Here is a 24,201-nt window from a genome sequence, read left to right on the forward strand (position 1 = left end):
TGTAATCCAAGTTGTATTGTTAGTCATAGATTAGGTTTATCTATCTATCAATAATAAGCTTGTCAAAAAAATGAATTAAAATGTTTGAGAGGACATACTGTATGGAATTGTGATCCATCCTTCATCTTCTGTAACATCAGTAAGGTTTCCACAAGCAACTTGGTTTTCTGAACCTTGGGTTTCCCCACCTGCATCACCAACTCCATCACCGTCTTTGTCATCATCTTCTTCTGTGAGCGAGTTCGGAAATAGATCTTCAGCAATAAGACCCTCCAAAGTAGTAGCTTGCTTCTGTGTCGGTCGCACATCTTTCTGATGTTTGGCTTCAGGAGCACTATGTAGATCTGAAGCTACAGGATGGGCAGTTCGCAATAGAAAATTCATAATTCCACTCAAAATACCTGCAAAGTCATTAAGGAAATTTCAGATCCCATCCAGGAATAGAATATAAATCTTTTCCTTAAAATTCAGAAGATTGAATTAGGAATATCTTAAACTTTGTTGCATGGGACAGAACAGGCCTTACAAGATTTTATCAGGGCCTAGCACGAACCCATGAACAAAATTAAGATAAATCAAAACATAGAAACAGAAAGTAGATATGAATGAATATAGGGAACAAAATATTAGGGAGATAAAAATTGATATAAGATCCCCATCAAAATACATGCCGAAATGACGCCACAGCGTTGTGACTTATGAGACACAATACTAGTGAAAATAGAAATTGACATTTTGCCCCCAATAAACATGATAGCCAAAGGACACCAGAACACAAGCATTTTTTATCATGGAGATATTATTATAGAACCATGGTAAGATGGGTCGAGACATCTATGACAGACTAGAGTCAGATGGATGACTAGATGATTCTAGAGTGTTTTGTGGCAGATATATGTTTGGTTCACAAAAGGAAAATTTTGGAAGATGATAAAAGAGCCCTGAAGATTGTTTATTTCAAAACACTCAGCAACAAAGAAAGTGCAAGCACACAAGAGTATTTGTGGAATGCTAATTTGATGATGGTAAAATTTGGAACAACAAGGTGCTTCTATAATAGGAGCATAGAAGTTGATATAGGTGAGGAAAAGATAATGAAGAACTGGATGAAGGGGTATGGGTATGTGCAACTAAAAGTACAAGAGCTCGGACAACACCTAGGGCTGAGAAGAGGAAGAAAAGATTGAAAAAATGAAAGGAAGTTATAAACAAAATCTGGAGAAGCTTGTGATGAAAATGGATGTGGTCATGAAAACAAATGGTGTGCAAAAATGGGTTCTTAAAGCAAATCTCAGTTAGTCAAAACAAAAGGGTTGGGGGGGGGGGGGGGGGGGGGGGGGTCAATCCGTACAGTACACAGACACAGCATGAAGCAATATATGCTCCCTACAACACACTTACATGAATAATACATACACTTAACTATGCTAAAAAAAATATTAAATACAATAATGAAATAAAGCAAATAAAGACTACTGGTGCCAGTACCATTAGCACTGAATTTCATTAAAGAATGAGATGATACATACACTACTGCTGCTAGGTAGGAAATTGGGATCTGTAAGTCATCAAATACATGACCATAAATTGTTTGGTTAATAAAGGATAAAAGGAGCATTCTTACTTTTTAAAACTTCAATGCGCAATGAGTACTGTGCATTTCTGAGTCAGTAGGTGATAGGACTTGGCAAAGTATGATAGAAACAATCTTAAACTAGAAGGACATACTAACATTACCATAGAAACGTCAGAGCACCGTTCACATTCAATATTCTAAATCCAAATCCATTGAATGTCGAGATAACAGTTTTTATAAGTAATGAGGAACAGTAGTAGCTACATAGCTCCATCTCAAGTGCTTTACATCTTGTCAAAGGCAACACCTCCATCACAACTAAACCCCAATTTAACTCTTCCAAACCATCAACAGAACACCACTAATCAGAGATCCAGGCATTATATCACGAAACTATGAACCTAAACCCAAACACAGCCCACAGGCCTCTCCACACTCGACCCAAAAGAATACAGATGGCAAATTAATCACAAACAACCATTTGTCAAATGGCACAGTAAGAACCGCATCAAAACTCGAAACTGCACGAACGAAATAGAAGAAGATAAGGAGTTCATTAAAAGGTGAAGAAAATGGTACGAAAACTCAAAATTTCCCTCAATATCACGACAAATCAAAAAAGAAAAAACAGCGCAATAAATTGAACAGAATCCAGATCGATCCACTCTTTATCCAGAAAGAAGCAACGGAGATCCACGACATTAGGGTTTCCATGGAAGATATAGGGTTTTATATACCAATGCTTCAAGAAAAAACTTTGAAATTCTGGTCTTCGCTGCAGCGATCGGAAAAGGAGCTGAAGAATTCTAGCCTTCTAGGGTTTGGGGCAGATAAGAAGAAGAGAAAGCGATCGGAGGAATGGGATCTCACCGGACAGAGAGAACGGGGACGGAGCTCCGCCGGCGGTTGGAGAGGTCTTCTGAGCAGAGTCACAAAGGAGGCGAGGAGAAGAAAGAAGAAATGGAGAGAAGTGAAGGTCGCCAAGCGAGGTGAAGCCAACCAACCACCTCCACCGCGCGCGCGCCCCTCGCACGTGCGCTCTCGTGGCCTCCTACGGTAGTACGACCCCGACTGTGGCACTTAGCGTGCCGCTTATCCTCTTATCCTCTCTTAATACTCCCGAAAGAGCCAAGCCTAAGCAATTATATATAATTTTTTAAAAAAATGGATGGCGAACCAAACATAATTATTTTAAAAATCTGACATTTTTTTCATGACCAACTAAACATGCTAAAAGTACTTTTCAGTCATCATATTCATAAAAATTTATTTCTCAAAAATCATATTTTTTTAAAAAAAATACTTTCTACGAACCAAACGAATCTTAAATTTTCTCTTCTCCCTTCCTACTTATTATGATTATGGGCTCTTCTTTGGCGCACCAACGAGGCTCCACAGTATGGAGAACTCCACCAAATTGTCACGACTCATTATTTCAACTCTTTATCAACATTCCCTCTTTCCTATCACCCTTCTTCCTTCCAATTAAACCTGAAGGCCTCAAATCTACACAAACTTGAGATCTTTACCTCATTGCTGGCTGTCTCTACCCCCAACATCACCATCCTCATTGTGTCGAGTTGATGCCGTGAGCGATAGATTTGAGCTCGGTATTAAAGACCTTGAGAAGGTTTCCGAAGGTCAAATAGCATGGATGTGGTATCGAGAGTTCATCAATGCATAACCTGTACGTGTATTAACAAATTAACAATCTAATATATATTTGCTTCATTGTGAGGTTGTAATAAGGTAGGGTCACCAAAATAGTAAGTGTATATCAATGAACTATTGGGTATGTATCTGTGAGTTTTCATGTCATGTGCATTCAGGTGTGGTGAGTAGGAGAAACATAGGAGTGTGCTTGAATCTGGCATTTGGGCCTTCACTTGAGGGTTGCACTATTTTTATGAAAGATGGTTTGGGATTGGCTTCCGACTAGAGCGTGCTCAGCAGACAAGGCTTGAGGATCCTAGCTGAGTGCGGGGTGTGTAGGGTCAACGAGACGGTAGACCACGTGATGTTTCAGTGTACATGGGCGAGGGTGACCTAACAATTGGTAGAGATCCTGAGAAAGGTTTAGAGTCAGAGGGACCAGTTCTTACGGACCATCTGTCGGTGGTCGGACAACCCACTAACACGCTAGAAGGCTGTTAAAGCGACTTTCACAGTATACCAGATTTAGCTGGAAAGGAATGCTCGAACTTTTGATGAGCATAGCTTGTCGCCAAGGCTCGTAGCGGAGAGCGTTCGGGCACAGGGGGTGGAGATTAGTCATGTCTCCTTCGTAAAAGGGCCTTTGACAGCTTGGGATATCTGAGGTTCCCATTCTGCCTTGGTAGTACCTCTTACGGTGTTCTTCACCTAGGAGCCCCACCCCCGAGCTTCCTCAAGGTCAACTTTGATGGTTTATGCTGAATGGAGGCACGAGTGGAGGCGTAGGTTTCGTAATCAGGGACTCGTGCTCTATGATAGTGGTAACAGGTGGATATCAGTTACTCGGCATCACGGTCCCCGGTGCGGAGCTAAGGACTGTCTGGGCGGGCCTTCGACATGCTCGTTGAGTGCTACTAGCTAGTTCAATCGTCCTGTAGAGTAACTCGGCCAAGGTCATCAGCTGGATCCAAAGAGCTTCGAGGGCTGCCGATTGCGACCATCCTTTACTACAAGACATCTGGATGATGATGAGGGATGGTAGGACCGTTCAGACTAAGCATGTATTTAGAGAAGCTAATAGGAGCTAACCACGCCGGTAGCACCTTATGGGTCGGGAATGAAGAGCTGCCTCTAAAGCTTTGTGACCTTCTATTTTTTATTTTTTTGGATGTATTCATACACGTATTATATGAATTACCTGCCTTAGTTAAAAAAAAAAAAAAAATCCTACCAAGCTCGGTCCAGTGCTGGTCCAACCCCCTTGTCCCAAGCCTATGCCCCACTGCCATCTGACGGTCATTAGTTTCCCACCACCTTCCTTCTCAAAGCAGAGAAGGCCCATTTCCTTGCCTTCTACCTCCTCCCGTTATTCCGGCGACAGTGAGATTCCTCCATCAAAATGGCTCCTCGCATCAACTTCCATGCACTGGTAGCATCAAATGCACCCACTATCTTTTCTTAACCATCTGGCCTGTTAGCATTCAGGTCAGCCACGTCATCTAATTTTCCAGTGTTTTCCCAAAAAGAAGCTGTGGTTTTGGTTACTTAATTAGTTGATGAGGTACAATTTATATTCCCCTCATTGTTTTTGGATAAGCTATTTATTTATTTATTTAACTTATTTTCGCTCTGAAGCCGTGCGAGGGAGAGCTTGAGCGGGGGAGGGAGGACGAGAGCGCATGGAGAGCAAACCCTAGTTCTCGAATCAGGCGACAGAGGGCGGCGAGGCGGCGGGGGATCGATCGGAGGGGGAGTGAGGTCCGTTGGATCGGATGGCGTCGGAGGACGGGCGGAGCGAGAGCAGCAACTACACGTCGGAGGACGAGGGCATCGAGGACTACCGGCGGGGCGGGTACCACGCCGTCCGCGTCGGCGATTCCTTCAAGCAAGGGGCCTACGTCGTCCAGTCCAAGCTCGGCTGGGGCCACTTCTCTACCGTCTGGCTCGCCTGGGACACTGTCCACTCCGTAAGATCCCTAAAACCCTCGGATTCTCTCCGTAGCAGCTGAATCCATCGCTTCTTTTCTCGCTGTTTATAGACAGAGTCCTATTAATCTGATCATTTTCCCCTAAAGAAAGGAAGATCGTTTTTTTTTTGTTTAAAGTTTTTTCTCAAAAGTCGAAGAAGTAATGGTTGAAGACTTGATCTTGTTTCGATTATTTAGCTCTTTTGCTGTAAGAGCTGATGAGGATTGATAAAAAGTACGAAAACCCATTTGTTTCCGAGATCAAAAATGGAAAAAATGGTCTCAAAGTTTGATCTTAACTCATGGCTGCAACTCTTTGTATTTGCAATATGATGACCTTGATAAAGGCCTGATCTTTCTCTATGTAATCTGTCTCATATGTTGCTTGAACATGGAGGAACTAGAATCAAAATCTGATTTTGCTTTGGTGTTATAGCGGTATGTGGCACTGAAGGTGCAGAAAAGTGCGCAGCACTACACGGAGGCTGCAATGGACGAGATAAAGATCTTGAAACAGATTGCCGAGGGGGATCCGGACAACAAGCGATGTGTTGTGAAGCTGCTCGATCACTTCAAGCATTCAGGACCTAATGGACACCATGTGTGCATGGTGTTTGAGTTTCTCGGGGACAACCTCCTCACTCTCATTAAGTACACCGACTACCGGGGTGTTCCCCTTTCCATGGTGAAAGAGATCTGCCGCCATATTCTTGTGGGCCTTGACTACCTCCACCATGATCTACAGATCATCCACACTGACCTTAAGCCTGAGAACGTTCTCCTGGTATCCAGCATTGACCCTTCCAGGGACCCGCGTCGGTCCACTACTCCCCCCTTTATCCCTGCTGCGAAGTCCAATGACCTGCCACCCAAGTCCCCTGCCCCTGTTAATGGGGACCTTACTCGGAATCAGAAGAAAAAGATGAAGCGGAAAGCAAAGCGAGCAGCTGCCGCAACATCAGGAAGTTCCATGGCTACGGCTGCTGCAGATGCTGATGGGGTGCAGGATTCATCTGCACCAAATGATGATGGTGATGGTGATGGTGGTGTTGAAGTGCAAAAGGGAGCAGTGCATGGGCATAGGAGAGGGAGCAGGAATACGAGGAAGAAGTTGGTGATGGAGGCTGACTTACAGTGCAAGCTGGTGGACTTTGGGAATGCTTGTTGGACATACAAGCAGTTCACAAGTGATATACAGACAAGGCAGTATCGTTGCCCTGAGGTGCTTCTTGGGTCCAAGTATTCGACACCTGCTGATATGTGGTCATTTGCCTGCATTTGCTTTGAGCTTGCGACAGGGGATGTGCTCTTTGATCCACATAGTGGGGACAATTTTGACCGGGATGAGGTAAAAGACATGAAATTGGTACCTTTTGATTTAGAGTTTTTCTTTCCTTATTTATTTACATTTTGGTTATCAATGGTGTTAAATCATATTTGATACTTAAAAGTTTAGTGGTGCTTGAATTAATGCTACCCAGAGCTGCTCTCCTGTCAGTTCTAATTGCTTAAGTACCCTTGCCTGTATTCACAGCTGAGATAAATCTTTCTTAAACCTAATGGAATAACATGTGTGAAAATAATTTTATACATTCACATTACATCATTCTGTCTACTGTAATATACATTGCACAATACATGCAACCAAAACTGGAATCAACCTAGGTAACTCATCTTTCTGTTGCCTAGAGTCACTTATGTTGTAGGCTGTGCTGGTAGTAAGGTGATATTTTTAAATTGCGGCAATGAAGTTTCTACGAGGCTTATCTGCAATTTTTTGTAGGAGAAACTATATCACATACATGTGGTTGTCATATGGTGACAATTAAACACAGGTTCAGGTTCAAAGGCAAAACTTTGTCCACCTATAATTTAACTATGGCATTTTTTACGTGAATAATCACTCCATTATTCCTGCCAATCATGTAATATAACTTTATTTTCATACACTCCCTAGAATATCTAGTTTATTTTTTAGAACACATGTGAATTTAAGGTATCCTTCAAAAGGTTCCTGCTATGAGCTGCATTTCTGATGTCATCAAGCAGAGGAAAGATCATCTTACAGAAACCCATCATTAGTTCAGAATATGTTATAATTCAGTCTTTAGAGCGTAAATTCGGTGAAATTAAATGAATATTGCTCTGATTTTATCAGAAGCAGGCCTCTCTTTTGCAAATATTGGGAACATCTGACCTATGTACTCAACGTTTCACCTGGAGTGAGCTAATGAATTAGATGGTCTATCATATAGTACTTGTTTACTAGTAAACTGGATTTCAGATTGGATACTGTGAAGTCTGGTTTATCAAACAAACGATATACTTAGTTCTTTTTTAGTTCAAGATGGAAACTTAAAGTCCTTATCTAATACTAAGTTTTCTAATGCAGTTTCAAATTCACAATTCTGGCATCATGTGCTTATTTTAATGGTCCAATATTTCAATACTTCGGACCTCTTTTAGTTTTTCAATTTCTTCTTTTGCTTGTTTCTTGTCTAACAACTTTGCATGTGAGTAGGTATCTTGTTTTCATCTCAGCTGCATTATAATACAGAAAATTGATTTTGCAGGATTTGAGATCTGAACCTATCTTTTGCCTTGATATGCTTCACCACCTTGTAAAATTGGAAGTATGTGAATCTCATTGTAATTACTGCCAAAGGTTTAATAGATGGAAGATTATTTTCTCCTCTCCCAATTGGTGGCAGCGTTCTGGTTCTCCCTTTTTCTATTAGTGGAATCCTCCTAGGCATATATGTCTTCGAATAATATCTTCTCAAATAAGATCCATTTCCATTATTTTCATGACATTGTCTGGGGTTAGATTCTCAAAAAACTACCATGTGAAAATGCACCTTTGCATCAATATCTTTTTAAATCTAATTCTCCAAATATTTCTCAAGGAAGGTTTTAATAATTTGACATTATATCTCCAAACAAAAAAAAAGTCTATCTGTATTTGATAATTCCTCTTCCTCTCATTAATTTAAATCAGTTTTTCATTGTAAAAGCTGTCTCCCTATTATGGTCAGCCTCTTAATTTCTATTCTTTTCTTGTTGAGGATGTTTTTCTTTCTAATTCCTTTCAGCCCCTTGTGTCTACCATACCTTGCTAAGTTTCTGTTTCCTTATCTGGAGGAATTCTATTGGGGTTTCTACAGTTGCATATGAGTGATTATCTCTTATACAAACATCTTTTGTTGTGTCATGTACTACTATCTTTTTTTTTGACTTCAACAGAATTTGAAAGATTAAACTGAACGATCTAGCAACCAACAAGTCAAAATGTATAGATTTTGTTAGCACCAAATGATCCATAATGGAGCCATTGTATGTCCCCTACATCTTCCCTTCCACAACTTCTCTCTCCATTTGTTCCTTTACAGGAATTACAGAGAAAGTTGATTAAGAGAGAGGCAATGTAATTTAGTGGCAAGCAGGCTGTACTGGTTAAAAACTTCTTAGTAATTATGCTTCTCATTTCTTTATACCAACTACAAACAGCCTCTTGCCAATTGTTTCCATGTCATGGAACCACCTCAAAGCAACTCTGACGTAGCAGATAGTTATACATCACCTTTATGCATCATTAAATACTGAAAAGATAATTGTAGAAAAAGCAATGCAAATTATAGTATAGTTAAAGTTAGCATTAGCCCCTTTATAGAAGGTTTTCATTTTTAGCTTAGCTTCTTCATCTTTGAATAATTCAGAGTATTAACATGTCTTAGTACTGCCCTAGGAGTAGCTGTTGATATCCCCTGTTATGGAGAGTCACAATAACAAGATGTATGGACTAATTGATTTCTTGTACATTCTGGTGGTTAAAAAGTGAAATGTCTATTTGTTTGGAGGAAAATGACAATCTTGTTTAATGCTTATGCTTATTTCTAAAGGATGCAACCTTGATTATGTGTTTACAGTCAGGTACTTTCAAGTTTGACATGTAATGTGCTCTTTATAGTTTCAGAAGAGAATCCTAGATATTCCCTAACCAATCATTAAACTGATAAATGGCACATCCCTTATTCGTGTTTAGAATCATAACATGTATGCGTCATTTTAGAGGAGACATGGATTAAAATTTCAGGTTATGTTGATTTTTCAAGACCGACAAACGGTTTTCACCTCAATCATTAGATGATGCTTTTGCTTATGTTAACATTGCATAGTTATCAGTTTAGGACAATCAAAGAGAAAAATGAGCTTTCAATAAATAATTCTAGGAGTAAAGAGTAGGAACAAGCAATACTTTGCATCAATAATAAATCTAAAACACATCATTCCTCTGTTAGAGGTCTCATCTTATACTTTAACAAGACTAAGTTTTTCCTGACATATACTTCCAATGTTACTTAGACACTTGGCATGGGTGCCAAGTGGCAAGTGTCCTCAAGTGTCAAACGCAGCAACCTCAAAAAATCTAGGCATGGGAACATGGTATGTATTTACATCTAATATTATATGTATAGAGAGAATATTTGTATCTGTTTGCATATGTATGTATGTATGAATGTAGTGTCTCTGGGTCTTTTGACGCTTATTCAAAAAAAAAAGAGATTTGGAATTATAGATGCTAATTAATTATAGAAGTTAATTGAAAATTAAACTAGTGGAATAGCCATGTTGTTTAATTTATTTTTTATTTTCATTCAAGATATGTAGAGATACTGAAAATGATAACTAACCATGATATTTTTATATTAAAAACATAATACAATTGCTTAAAGTGTTCATATAACTAAGATAACTTTATATTATAAATAATAAAGAGATTTTGCTTTAAGTGTTTACAAAAGAAAAATAAGGACACTTCACTCAAAGAGTCCAACAATTAAAACTAATAGTCCCTACATGATACTCCCAAAAAAGTTCAAGTATCGGACACTTATGGCTGACGTCAATAGGACACTTCAAGGTGAAGAGTTCAGCCATATCGTGTTGTGTCTAGCTTTGTTCAAGTGTCTAAAAGTGTCGACCAAGGTCCACGGAACCGGTACTGGACACCGTACCGCTTCTTCGACAGTACGAGTCGGTACGGGCCGTGTCGGGTCTGTACCGATGGAGGAGACGACACGCAGATCAGAGGAGAGAGAGAGAAGGGGGAGAGAGGGAGGGAGGCCGGTGGAGGGTAGTGGATGTGGCCTCGCTCCCATGGCCTCCGTCGACCTCCGGCCCTCTCCCTCTCCCTTTCTCCCCCGCTCGCTCTCTCTTTCCTTTTCCTTCTCCAGCTTCGGCAACAAGTTTCGTTTCCATTGCCGGAACCATACCAGTGAGCCACTGGTATGGAGCGGAACGGAATGGGACGGTTCCGCCGATCCTGTTTCACATTTTCAAATAGCTTAAAAATGGAGTGTTTAGGTAACTTGGATGAGTCCTCAAAAACAGACATGCAGCACACCGACAATATTTGGTGCCCTATTGGCTCAATTTTGTGTTTTGGAGTGTCTACAAGGATTGTTTGGTTTTTAGAGGTTATGACATAAGTTATTTATTCCTTCAATTGTTTTTATGCTATGCCATGGGATGCATGGTTTGTTGAATTGCGCCGAACCGGCCAGTTCAGGGCGTACTGAATTGGACCGGTTGGTTATTGGCATGGTTCAGTCCACCGGTTCGAAATGGAGGGAGAGGGAGAGGTTGAAGTTTGCCGACTTTAGTTGGAAATCTTTCAAAGAATTTAGGGCTTGGCCTTGTTTTGTTTCAATATAGGGGAGACCCCCTGCGAACAAGATAAGAACTTTCGAGCCCTCTCTCTCTCCCTCCCTTTCTTGGTCCCTCTCCCTCTCCCTCCCTTCCTCTCCCTCTCCCTCTCCCTCCATCTATTTCTTTCTCTCTTCCTTTATCTCCTCCCTCTCCCCCCCTCTCTCCAGCTCTCTCTTTGTCGGTACACCTCGGAACGGTATGGTATGGACCCGTACCATGCCAAACCAGTCATTGGCCGGTATGCCCTTCGGTACTGGTTCAATAAATCTGGATGGAAAGCTTATTTTAAGTTTTGTTGTAAGAATCTTTTCTTATTAAGTCGTGTTATGTGCAATTCAGATTGATTTCTAACTAGAGGTGGGCATTGGGCCGGGCCGCAGCACGAAGCGGACCGTGCCTGGCACGGCCCGCTTGCTACAGTAACGGACTGTGCTAGGCATGGCTCATAAAAGGGGGCCGGGCTGGGTTAAGAATTTCTGGCCCGCGGGCCGAGCCCGGCACGGCTCATAAGGGCCTGGGCTGGCACAATTCGTGGGCCAAGCACGGCACGGCCCGCGGGCCTAGGGCACATGCTCCTATTTATATTCCCACGCTTCCCCACTTCGTCGTCCATCGGAACAAGCTAGAGACGGAAGAGATTTAGAGAGCGAGAGAGAGAAGGGGGGAAGATGAAGCTGGTTTGGTGCCCGGAAACGGCCTCCAAGGCGTACATCGGCGCCGTAAAAGCCTTAGCCAACCGTGATCTCGAGGAGACCAACGTGGCGGAGCTGGTAGCCGCCATGGCCGGTGGGTGGAAGGCTCAGCTCATCGTGGAGGCCTGGGATCACGGCGACGGGGCAGCCACGAGCCTCGGCCTCGAGGCTGCCGCCAGGCACACGCGGGGGCGGCACGTGTGTGTGGTCCCGGACGAGCAGTCGGTGGCCGAGTACGTGGAGGTGATGCGAAGAGCGGGGCTGCCGGCTGCGGAGCCGGCGGTGGTGGTTGGGGAGGCGGAGGAGGTGATGGGGGAGGTGCAGGGGGTGGCTTCATGGTGGTGGACTGGCGGCGGAGGGATGCGGCGAAGGTACTGCGGGCGGCGAGGGCGGGGCTGAGGGCGGGGCCGAGGGGGATGGTGGTGGTGAGGAAGGGCGCCGGGAGGATGCGGAGCGGGGCGGCGGCGATGGCGGCAGGGACGAGGCTGGTGAAGTCGACGTTCCTGCCGATAGGGAGGGGGCTGGAGGTGCTGCATCTTAGCGTGGGGAAGGGGCCGAGCTTGGGCAGTGGTTGTGGCCGGTGGATAAAACATATGGATCACGACACCGGCAAGGAGCATGTGTTCCGGCGTTGATTCGTGCCAGGCATGGCCCGTCTCGTGCCTGGCACCGCCTGTGCTGGGCCCGGCATGGCCCGCCACCCCACGGGCCTAGGGCCGTGCTGGGCTTAGCCTTTAGGTTAAGCAGGCCGTGCCAGGCACGGCCCGTTTAGTAACAGGCCCGGCCAGGTACGACCCGTTTGGTCTGTCGCTCGGTGGGCCTGGGCCGTGCCAGGCCCGGCACGGCCCGATGCCCATCTCTATTTCTAACTTCATGTCATATAACTTAAATCACATTAATGAGTCATGGACAAATCATAGGGGATAAATGTTATGTGATTTTGAATGTAATTTGGCGAAAGACAGTGTTTGTTGGTTGAGGGCAAAGATGTATTAAAAGATAGGTTTATGGGTTTGTCTTGTCTTGTATTTCACAAGTATAGAAGTACTTCCTATTGAAGTGTCCATATGATCGAATGAGATTTGTAGTGCACAAATACTACTTGCATCGCAATCAAGAAGTCCTACATGTAGCCACATGTATAAAGTTGTCAATGAATTTATATATGGAACCTAGCTCGACTAGTTTAGGTTCGTTTATGAAGGTCCAAAATCGGCCTCTCTCGCAGGAGGTGCTTATTTGTAATTGAGGTCTTATCTACTAGTTGGAGGTGAAAAAAATCTTTAAATCAAGGACCAAATCAAAATTCACTGATATGAGATGGTTTCTTTCTGATTCAATCTTCAAATAAATGATCTCTCTTCCCACAAATGGTTGGCTTTTTGGGAATATTGTTGACCTATAGATTTTTCAGAGAATACATGGGGTCTAAACATGAATATATTTTTTTAGGTGTCAAATGGGTTTACCCCAAATTTTGTCATTTTCTTGAGATACAAATTTGCAATTATTTCACACAATCTAGCTTAACATGATGAGGGTGTGTTTGGTGTTGTTAACAAAAGCATTTCTAGAACTTTTACAATAAAAAATTGCCTTTTGGGACAAGGATGTGTATGGTAACCTTCAATAAGTACTACTCAAATAAACATAAGTAAAAAGCTGCTTTAGAAGAAGTTAGGAAATCTAGTCAAAAAGCTGCCTCACATAAGAATAGTTGTATTGCACATGCACATGATTAGGTCAACTTAAATTTAATTTGCTTGCGTGAACTCAATCCAAACCAAACATATGGTTTTATGGGCATTTTTTTAATTGCTTAATACCATGGATTGCCATACCGGCCGGTACGTACCGGTCCGGAACTAGATCGGTACCGGAACCATGTTATTTCCGGTATCTCCTGGTTTTTTTAGCAGAATCGACCGGTACGGAGCCCGTACAGGTCGGTACCGCTTGGTACCGGCCTCGTACCGGTGCGAACCGGTACGAATTTTTTATTTTTATTTTTTTATGAACCACAGTGCGAGGCGCTATGGTTTCCCAAAGAAGTGGCCACGGGCCACTTCTTTGAAAAAAAAAAGCTGTGGCCTGTCTGCCACAGCTTTTTTTGATGGGAAAGAAAGAAGTGGCCTCCGGCCACTTCTGTTTTTTTGTTTTTTTTTTAAAAAAAGAAGTGGCCGAGAGGCCACTTCTTTCTTTTCACAACACAAAAGAAGTGGCCTCTCGGCCACTTCTGTTTCAGCCTTTTCAAAATAAATCTTGATGGCCGAGCTCGAGAAAGATTGGCTTGTTTGCACCTCGCCTTCCTTCTCACTCGTTCGGTTATAAAAACCGAACGAGAGGCTCTATCCAGAGTAAATCAAATCGAGAGCATTCAGAGAGATTGACTTGTCCAGAGTAACTCAAATTCAGTGAGCCTCTGAAGAGTAATCAGAGACGGAAAGATTTGAGAGATAGTCCACAAATTGAGGAGGAGGTCCTGCCCAAAAAATCTAGCAGAGACTATTTAAGATGCGATTTTTTTGTCCTATGTTATTTCATTACTTTGTTAATAAGTAACTTAAAAAAATAGTTTATAAATTACTTAAAAAATAAGATAATGCAAAAATTTACTTTATTTGCTTAATTTTTTGATAAGTTGTACATTTATGATAGAAATGGAGCCATCAAGAAAAACGAATCCTACAAAGCGTGATATTGGCTGGTCTTATGGGCGAAAACTTGGAAGAGAGGGGCAACGACACCAGTTTCAATTCAACTTTTGCGACAAGGTTTTCAAGGGAGGAGGGGTAACGAGGTTGAAGCAACACTTAGCCAGAAATTCCGGTGAGGTTGCTACGTGCCCGAATTGTCCTAGCGAGATTCGTGTGCTGATGAGGCAGAATCTCGCTGAGGTCAAAGAAGCGAAGGAGATGGCTTCCAAGAAGAGGGCGGAGGTCGATTGCCGAGCGGCAGAGCCACCTTCCTATCACTCTAGAAAGCCAGAGGAGGTTGAGGATCTAGATGAGGAGGCGGCAGATATTCAGGCGGCCATGCATGCAAGCCTGGATGATCAGTGGCAGCAGGAGGAGGTGGCCAGGCATAGGGCTCGATTTGGGCCCTCTGCATACGAGTCGGACGGCGGTTCTTGGAGCACTAGACAAGATCCAGAGTTCTTGAGGACAACTTCAGTCTGGAAGGGCGTCGGCAAAGAACGTGGCCGGTTGCATCTATGCTGGGTAGTTTTGGTAGCCGAAAGAAGTCATCTAGAGAAATTTCACAAGGAGCGATAATTCATGATGTAGATCCGCATGCTCTCCCCAGCAGAGATTCAAGGCAGCAGAGGGTAGACACAACGTGGATGAAGGATAAGAAAAAAATTATGTGGCGAGCTATTGGATCCTGGTTTCACTTCAGCCACATTCTAGCGAATGTGGCAGACAATACATACTACAAGTCTGCCATTGCCGCCATACAAGCTGCCGGTCCCGGTGTAGTTCCTTTAGGTCCGAAAGACATATACGGTGAGCTTCTTGACAACAATAAGGAGGAGCTAGAGAATTGGATTGACTCCTATAAGAGCAAGTGGCCCATATATGGACTAACCATCATGTGCGATGGTTGGATCGGTCCGACCAGGCGGAGCATCATCAACTTTCTGACATACTGTGATGCGAAGACCTTCTTCCACAAGTTGGTTGATGCTTCGGCTTATGTGCACAACACCACGTACATGCTGAAACTTATGGAGGATGTGATTGATCTGGTAGGAGAGGAGAATGTCGTGCTGGTCGTCACTGATAATGGGCCGCAATATAAGGCTGCCGGGCAGGTCTTGATGGAGCGGCGACCACATATTTTCTGGACTCTATGTGCTGCACATTGTATCGATCTCATGTTGATGGACATTGGAAAGATCCGTAGAGTGCAACAAACGATGGAGACAGCCCAACCATTACCAGGTATATTTATAGTCATAACTGGATCCTTTCATTGATGAGAAAGTATACACAAGGAGAGATTCTGAGATCAGGAGTCACACAGTTTGCTACCAACTTCATCGCACTTGATAGCATACTCGAGAAGAGAGAAGCCCTGCGTCAGATGTTTGCCAGTCTTGAGTGGTATGATAGTAGATATTCTTATGCTGACACTGAAGGGAGCAAGATAGAAGACTTGGTGATGAGACAGCCATTCTGGCAGCGGGCTACTGCAATAGTCAAGGCTATCAAACCATTATATGAAGTGCTGCGGGCCGTAGATAGCGAGATCTACCCCCAGATGGGATTTTTGTATCACATAATGGTCAAGGCAAAGGATCAGATTATGGAGGCAGATCCAGCACATGGCCGGTCGTACATCAACATCATTGAGCAATGGTGGGGAGCGCAAATGGGTAAGGATTTGCATCTAGCGGGTAAGCTAAGATATAATTATAGTGATGGATGTAATTATATAATTATGCTAAGATAATCTCGTATATGTGCAGCATACTACCTAAACCTCCGGTTTCAGTACACTTCTGGATGCATACTACCTAGCATAGATGGAATTGGTATGGATGAAACACTTCTGGATGCTTTGCGTAATGTGATTTACAAGATGGAGCATGATCCAGAAAAAGCGGTCCTATGTCTTGAAGAGGTAATTATGATTTAGTAATTACCATCATCTGTAAGTATATCAGCATCTTTAATTATTAACATGATTTTCTTATGCTTATTTTTCATAGAGCAAATTATTTAGAGAGGGCAGCTACAAGTTTGGCCAACGAGCGGCTGTCGTCAGCAAACACAATATGAATCCAGGTACGTGACACATCAGGAAAACATTCATCCGGTGTTACTTAGTTACTATTATGGAACTATCATATATGTAATTTTCATAAATATTTTTGCAGCTGAATGGTGGGTGCATTTTGGCGGGTCCGCGAGAAATCTAAAGCGGATAACTATCCGGATCCTCTTCCAAACAGTCTCCTCTAGTGGCTGTGAGCGCAATTGATCCACCTTCGCCCTTATCCACAGCAAACAAAGAAACCGTTTGACGCAAAAATGCCTCAACGACCTTGTTTATGTGCATTACAATTTGCGGTTGAGGCTAAAGTGCATCCAGGAGGAAGCGGAGCTCAAGTATACATATCCGATTTACAGACCTTCACCGCTGATGACGATGATCCACTACTCGGCTAGCTTGTAGGCCAGCAGCAGGAGTCCGAGCTTGACGAGCCAGGATCGCCTCCACGATCAGCTAGCTTCATAGCCACCGAAGCTAGGGTCGATCCAGAGCAATAGGCTGAGCGCAATATTCCACGCACTCCCAGAGTTGATCAGCCGCAGGCACAGGAGAGCCAGTCACCACATGATTGGTACGAGACACCCTTCGAGAGAGCTGATCGAGAGATGCTTGGCAGACAAGGGCGACATAGCCAGACAGAGAGGGCCAGGAAAGGAAAACAAAGGGTCCCAATGGAGAGTGTTGAGGAAGAGACTTGGACTAGCAGCGATGAAGGTTCTGGTGGTGATGGATCTTCTAGCCATGGAGGGAGTGGAGGACAGTATGGTACTCATGAGACACAGCCGGAGGGTGGTCTTTATTTCACCGGTGAGTCCTAATTTACGAGTGCTACACAGGATACGGACTACGGTCGACCACCTGATAGATTTCGTGAGGATATCATTGGATATAGAAGACGGGCTCGAGGTTGTTCAGGAAGATAGGATACGACTGCAGATCCGACAGCATACGGATACAGATTCTATTATCCACAGCTTCAGCTTGACGAATATGAATATGGTGCATTGGATTTTGCTTCCGCCATATTTGGATGGGCCCCTACACAATCAGAGGACACCTCTCAAAGCCAGAGGGTGAGCGAAAGATCCGACAGTTCTTATAACCTGGCGCGCGTTCCTTCTGATTGGGTTGATTTGCCTCCTCCTGATTATACTTATGATCCGGATATCTACGAGAGCCATCGACACTCGTCCCGATTTTAGATATCCAAGAGTGCTTTAAATGTATGTAAATGATTGTATCTTAATTTGAAGATATTTTATGTGTATCATTTGGAACGAGAGGAAAACATAACATGCATCATCTATGTTTCAAATTTCAACCCTAAATTTAAACATAAAAACATCAAAAATCATGAAAAAAGCAATAAAAAAACATCAATCTTCACTTAATTTAAGATCCAACAGAGGCAACATTTTTTTTAAAAAAAAATCCAAATTTCTGGCTCGCGGTACCGGCCCGGCCGGCCACCGGTACGCCGGCCGGTACCGGTACGGCGGACCTTGCTTAATACAATATCAAGATAGTTCGATTTATATCTATTAGAATTAGACCTATTCTATTGAAACCAAGGTTTCAGATAGCGTTGAAACGGGCCAATATGAATGTACCTATACCTCTGGCTGGTTTCCAGCACCAGTACAAAGTGTGTTGGTAAGGGATGTAATCATTTACTATGCGTCATTACCTGGTACCATGCCATTCTGGCAAAAAACTGGTATGAGGTCTAGTACTGGTATTTGAAACCTTGGTTAAGACCAAATAAGTTTAAAACAAATGATTTCACATGCTGCGTTACCTTAAGCTGCATAAGTGAAAGAGTGCTTCTTTCTAAAGCACTTCAATTAAAGCTTTTCATAAAAGAGTACACGCAAACGGTAATGCAAAATAAACATCATCATTTGCAAATTATTAAATTTAATATCATATAAACAACAATTGCAGTATTAAAAATTAACAAGCATGATAAAAAGGTGAGAAGAGCACAAATAGATGAGGTTATGTATGCAGGATCTGAGATAAACAACACTAAATTTATACATATTCGTCAAACAGGAAATGTTAGCAACATGGAAAGTTCAACATAAAAATCCACATGCCATATTATTCACAAAGTGCTATCCATCCTCTTACCACCACTTTTAGTTAACTTGATGGAGTTAGAAAGTTACAACTTACAAGTATATGGACTGGGGAAGAATCTATTTTACAATTTCTATTAATGCTTCTATTCTAGCACTCTTGAAGAAGGTTACAAATACATCAGCAGCATTCAATTTCTATGGATGATTCTACTGTAGCTCTTTAATTGCTCATATTAAAGCATATGGAAGTGAAGGCTATTTGTTAGTAAGATGTACTTTGGTAGATATAGGTTTTACTTAAGATAAAATGGTGAAAAAAAGAAAAAAACTGAAAGAAACTTCAACATATGAACTTATTAGTGACTTCATATCACGCTTAAAGTGAAGTATTCAAGCTAGTGTAAAATATGTTATCACTGTCAATGTCAAGGCCTGGTATGAATGGAACTTTGCAGCTTGGACAATCATGGTGCGATCCATTTGTCGCTTTACTTGATGTCCATGCTTTAAGTGACTTCTTAGTGACTAGTAGAAGTCTCCTTTTTTCTTATTATAGGATCCTTTGTAAGTCTTGGAAACCAACAACTTGTGTTTTAAGATTTCTATCACTTTTATTCCGCTCGAAGGTTCTCTGTTCCCAATCCAGAAGGGATATGCCTTACAGTTTTCATTTTGCTTCTCTGAAATAAATGACAATGAGTTCTGCTGCCTTTAGGGCATGACTAGAACGACAAATATATGTAACCATAAACAAAACAACTGGGTAGGAATTTTCCAAGTTTCCATAGCATTGAAGGTTTAGAATGCATATCATCTTTGGAAATAAGCATGCACGTCACAAGTTACTCAAGAGTGCTACAGGTTCTGTTCTATTATTAGGCAGACATAATGATCAGAATGATTTCAAGCTATTTAAAGCTTTTGTTGTGTTGAATATATATGCCACATGCAAATCTAGGATTTACGTTGAAACTGTTAGATTGAATAATTTTTGTTCTCTCCGAGTCGACACACATAGGATAACAAGGGTCAGAATTTGAACCGGCAGAATGCATCTGTTTGTAGATTTATTGTCAAAGAAATGATTTAAAATCTTATTTATTGGCATTTATGATATAAAATACAATAAATGAGAAAAAATCCTAACATTTCCATGTTGTCCTAAAATCTACCTCTGCACATGTATTTCAATAATGACGTGCATATGCAGTCCAATCCCAAGAAATCATAAGAGGATCTGAGCAGGTTTTTGTAGTGAGAGTTCTAGGGTTGAGATTGTTGGAGGGAGGAGATGGAGTCAGAGAGAGGGTATGAGAACTGGTTTTTATAAAGGAAAAAAAGGATGACCTGCCACTTTTTTTCATTACCCTTTCAAAAGAGTCATTCAATCTGTACCAAAAAAAAGAGTCATTTAAAGAAGACATGAAAGATGAAAACAAATTTATTAGCTGGCTACTTCATGCTAGTTTCTTTCGTTGCAGCTCGGTGGTAAGGATGAAAGAAATATCTGGGGATATTTCTATTACTCATATAGTCTATTACTCTTTTGTGTTTGTGTTTAATTTTTTATTTTTTATTTTGGAGGTATGATATTTTATGAGTATTGAGTGTCTGGTGATATCTGAAAGCATAGATCCCTTTTTCTCTTATTAATCATATAGTTTATTTTTCATGAAATGCTGGTAAAAGGGCATCCAGATGTACAAGGCTCCCGCCAGTTTGGAGTCCGGGGAGGGTTAGATGTATGCAGCCTTTCCCTATGGACGGAAAGACTGTATCTGTGGTTTGATGTTTCAAACCCATGGCACGCATGTTATAATGAAGCAACTTTACTATTGCACCAAGGTCTGCTCTCCATGAAATGCTAGTATAAATCAAAATTAATACTTAACTCTTACCAACATATGTTTACATATAGATCTGTAAAGTTATTTTCTATAATTACCGGTTTTCATATATTTAGCCGACAAAACAGCCCCTTACAGTTCTAAGGTATTCAAGTGTAAGTGAGCGTCATACATGACATATTTATATGGTGAAAAAAATACACTTGATTATGTATTGGTGCAAAATGCTCTTAATAGCCAATTTTTAAGCAGAGCCTGTGTTGCATATTGCAACATGGCATCAAGGCCTTAGTCAATCTTGTGGACGTTGAGTGAAATTTCAGAAGATTTATTTTCCTAGTAAGAAAATTATGTAAGGCTGGGGTTTTGATTATGCCATTACATGAATTAAATGCAAGAAAAACTCTTATTGTTTGTTACATCAATCTCTTGCTGAAGCCTGGGTAGGGTTGACCATATTAAATTGTTGGTCATATTCGTGTCTGGGTCGGGAAACCCAAAATTTTCGTAATATATCCATTTTTAGCTAGGTAGCCTGTAAAGATACAAAGGAGGGAAAAATCACTGTAGAAGCGACCGAGCTCTAGGATAATTGTTACAATCTCTATTGTTCCCTATCTTGCCTATGCTTCTGCCATTGTTCTTACAGCTGAGCTGAATTCTTGCTTTATGTTAATGCCACATTTGTCAGGCCATCTGCCTGACTTTTTATGTAAGAATCAATTGCCACATTTATCTCGTTCTTATGTCATCTTTCTCTTTGTGTCTGAGGGTCACTGCTCTCATGTTGCCGCTACTTTTCTGTCAGAGTTCAAACCACATGTTGTCACCCAGTTGCTCATTAGGGACAGCATCTAAGAAAAATGCTCCCCAAAGATGCCCTAGCTGGATTAATTAGTTCTCTTGAGTGATTTTAAAACCATATTAAACAATTTTTTTTTGAACTAACAGGGGTTATTGATTGTTCACTTAGACACTTGCTATGCCAGTAATTTATATTGTTCACTTGATGCGTAGGTAAAAAACATTCATTTTTGATTTTTTTTTCTTTTTGACCAGTCTAGAGTGTCTGCATATTTTCCACATACCGACAGATAAACTAGTGGCTGCTAATGTTGTGTTATCAATGTTTTGACATTCCATACAATTTATCATTATCAATCCTAGATGTTACAGTGAAGTGAAAATGTGAAAGGCGAAAGTTAATAGTGATAGTTGCACATTTCCTGCAATAGCTGGTGTTCATTGTTTTTGTGATGCTGAAATATTTTATTAGAATTCTCGAGATGAATATTTCCTTTTTTCTTTTATCGATCAAGATTTGCTTTCTCCAAAAATAAGAAGAAACATAATGCTAGGTGTGCTTGAATATCTGATGTTGCATTGTGCTGTTTATATTTCCCATAGATATTATCATGTCCGAACGCCAAACCTGATATTTTTCCAGGTTTCATTAACTTTGACGCGTGTCTCCAAACTTCAAACCTGATATCATCAAGAAACATACTTTTTGGTACTTATAATGATTCAGGCTTGCAAACTAAATTTGCAGCCCATCCAGATCAGAATAAAATCCATGCCTCACATTCCTAGTTAAATGCGGAGCATACAAAGCCCTCAAGAGAGGAGCAGATAAGCTGGTTCTCTGAGCATACGTAACAGCAAATTTTGCAAATTGTTCTATCTTCTATTGCCAGCATAAATTTCTATGCTGGTTTCGTGGCATTATAGAAATTTCTGTGCAGACAAGCATTCTACTGTCCTGCATCAATGTTGCCTGCAAACACTATCCCTAGTGCATACAATTCTTTGTTGGATGACTGCATGCTCTTATGCATGTCTAATAGAGATAGCTTTCTCCTAAATTAAGAGGTATGAATTTGCTGCTTGGTACACTGCGCAAACCATCTTCTACTAATGCATGGATATGGTATCTCCATTCTTCCAGGCTTTCTGGAGCAGCTATGATTAGGATGATCTAGATTGACTGTGATGATGTTGTAATAGGGGAGAATCTATACTGGTAATACTTGAGCTATAATTGTTTATCCATTATTCTACTTATGATGTGCAGGACCACTTAGCACTGATGATGGAGCTACTGGGTATGATGCCACGCAAGGTAAAGCCATCTTTACTCCCCACTTAAGTTCATCTATAGAAAGCTTTTTTGTTTACAACTTCACTCAATGCTTGTTGCCAGATCGCCTTGGGCGGCCGGTACTCCCGTGCATTCTTTAACAGGTATGGGGACTTGAGGCATATCCGCCGCTTGAAGTTTTGGCCACTCCACAAAGTGCTCATTGAGAAGTACAACTTCAACGAACGAGATGCAAAAGACATTGCCGACTTCCTTGTCCCGGTATTAGACTTCGTTCCAGAAAAGCGTCCCACAGCTTCTCAGTTGCTTCAGCACCCATGGATTGATGCAGGACCTTTACTATGTGAGCCATGCGTGCCACCCACTGATCAAAGACAGCCATCTGTTTCCGAGAAGCAGAGGAAGGAGAGAGATGAAAAGGAGGAAATGGCAGTGGGATTGGGGAATATGGCTATTGATGGAGCTGCATAGCCAACCAAAGATCCTCAAAGTAGTAGTAGACCAAGCAAGGTAAATCTTACAGCATCTAGGTAGTTAGTCGTTATGATATACGAGCATTCCACCTTCAAAATGAGCTAGTTTTTTTGCCACAGTGCATGTATTCTGGCTGGGAGAATGATAAACCCTCCCAGCTTGAAATGCCTCAAGGATGGGTGTAAAATGGGAAGGTTTAGGTGTTCTATTAGGGTGGGAACAGTGATTGAGGTATATTTATGTGGCGGGATTATAGAGATCGATCCCTGTATAATGAGCTCCCATTTATTCAAATTTCTTCTTGGAATGAACTTGTGCAACACTAACCATCTTATTTATCTTGAAATTTTCAAATAATAGCTGGTTTATAAAGTCTAATTTGATCATCTGAATAGTTATGTGGTCACCAAGGTGAATGCATACACAGGGAGGCCAATAGTGCTACCGATTATGTGGCTTCTTATGCGGCCCAATATTCCGGAGACATCAACATGATTCTGTATCATCTTCTTTGCATTTTTTGCTTCTTTCTGACTTTATAGGCTATAACTCACACCCGTTGTATGTGAGTGGTCGCTGTACTAAAAAAAAAAAAAGTTATGTTATTTTATACTCTTGCACATGGTTGATGGCTCAGTTTCTTGTACGTTGCCACTAACTTTGAAGTGCACCCCTGTTATATTGGGGCACTCCCCATTTGGCAAGGTGTTTGGAGCATCAGAAATTGTCCAAAAAAAAAAGTACTTTGAATGATACAGTGATGTTTGGTGAATAATTGGAAACTATTTTAACTTTGTTAAAAAGTTGAAAAAAATTTACTTACGGAAGAATCTCTCCTAAGCTATTTTATAGCAAATGCCAGATAGTTGATGTGGCTTTAATGAAATTTTTATAGTGACCAAAACTTCCATAAAGAAGTGCCATAAAAATATTATACTATGAAATAATATAGTAATATGTAGTAGTAATAATAATAATAATAATAATAATAATAATAATAATAATAATAATAATAATAATTGCAATAGTTTATATCAAAATATTTTATTATAATTATTAACTGACATTAGCTATGATATTATGTTATATTATATTATATTATTACATTATATCATTATAATAACATGTTAATATATTACTATATTATATCGTATCATATTATATTATAATAATATTATACTATGTAATAATATATAATATTATATTTTATTATACTCAATAATACTATTAGTACCCTTTATTATCATTTTATTATATTTAAAGTATTTTCTCAGTTAGGTTACCTAATAAGCATTTCTTTTTTTCTTTTTTTTTGAAAG

General features: G+C 41.1%; 3 protein-coding genes across 3 annotated transcripts in view; 2 read left to right on the forward strand and 1 right to left on the reverse strand.

The window, feature by feature from the left end:
* LOC120108060 overlaps positions 1-2,625 on the reverse strand; it is a 39,964-nt gene extending 37,339 nt beyond the window's left edge. Inside the window, exons 1-2 of the mRNA XM_039121611.1 lie at positions 2,447-2,625; positions 99-401 (exon numbers count right to left, since the gene is read on the reverse strand). Of these exons, the coding sequence (XP_038977539.1) occupies positions 99-384 (286 nt within the window). The 5' untranslated portion in view covers positions 385-401; positions 2,447-2,625. The remainder of the gene's footprint in view (positions 1-98; positions 402-2,446) is intronic.
* Positions 2,626-4,610: 1,985 nt separating this feature from the next.
* On the forward strand, positions 4,611-23,254 carry LOC103718450 (SRSF protein kinase 2-like). The gene is made up of 5 exons (XM_026809021.2): positions 4,611-4,790; positions 4,865-5,196; positions 5,633-6,544; positions 22,382-22,429; positions 22,511-23,254. Exons 2-5 carry the CDS (start codon positions 5,002-5,004, stop codon positions 22,877-22,879), a joined length of 1,524 nt encoding a protein of 507 aa, XP_026664822.2. The 5' UTR covers positions 4,611-4,790; positions 4,865-5,001; the 3' UTR covers positions 22,880-23,254.
* LOC120108061 lies at positions 15,452-16,515 on the forward strand. Its single transcript, XM_039121612.1, has 3 exons — positions 15,452-15,996; positions 16,069-16,223; positions 16,312-16,515. Exons 1-3 carry the CDS (start codon positions 15,576-15,578, stop codon positions 16,393-16,395), a joined length of 660 nt encoding a protein of 219 aa, XP_038977540.1. The 5' UTR covers positions 15,452-15,575; the 3' UTR covers positions 16,396-16,515.
* Positions 23,255-24,201: the final 947 nt, after the last annotated feature.

Source organism: Phoenix dactylifera, unplaced genomic scaffold (genome assembly GCF_009389715.1).
Source record: "Phoenix dactylifera cultivar Barhee BC4 unplaced genomic scaffold, palm_55x_up_171113_PBpolish2nd_filt_p 001156F, whole genome shotgun sequence".
Taxonomy (NCBI): Eukaryota; Viridiplantae; Streptophyta; class Magnoliopsida; order Arecales; family Arecaceae; genus Phoenix; species Phoenix dactylifera.

What these genes read in the sequence shown, in the direction of transcription:
- LOC103718450 (XM_026809021.2), top strand. Translation starts at nt 5,002, where the DNA reads ATGGCGTCGGAGGACGGGCGGAGCGAGAGCAGCAACTACACGTCGGAG. An exon ending in CCTGGGACACTGTCCACTCC is followed by an intron (nt 5,197 to 5,632) that starts GTAAGATCCCTA and finishes TTGGTGTTATAG; the next exon opens with CGGTATGTGGCACTGAAGGT. An exon ending in ACAATTTTGACCGGGATGAG is followed by an intron (nt 6,545 to 22,381) that starts GTAAAAGACATG and finishes TATGATGTGCAG; the next exon opens with GACCACTTAGCACTGATGAT.
- LOC120108061 (XM_039121612.1), top strand. Translation starts at nt 15,576, where the DNA reads ATGAGAAAGTATACACAAGGAGAGATTCTGAGATCAGGAGTCACACAG. An exon ending in TAAGGATTTGCATCTAGCGG is followed by an intron (nt 15,997 to 16,068) that starts GTAAGCTAAGAT and finishes GTATATGTGCAG; the next exon opens with CATACTACCTAAACCTCCGG. An exon ending in CGGTCCTATGTCTTGAAGAG is followed by an intron (nt 16,224 to 16,311) that starts GTAATTATGATT and finishes TATTTTTCATAG; the next exon opens with AGCAAATTATTTAGAGAGGG.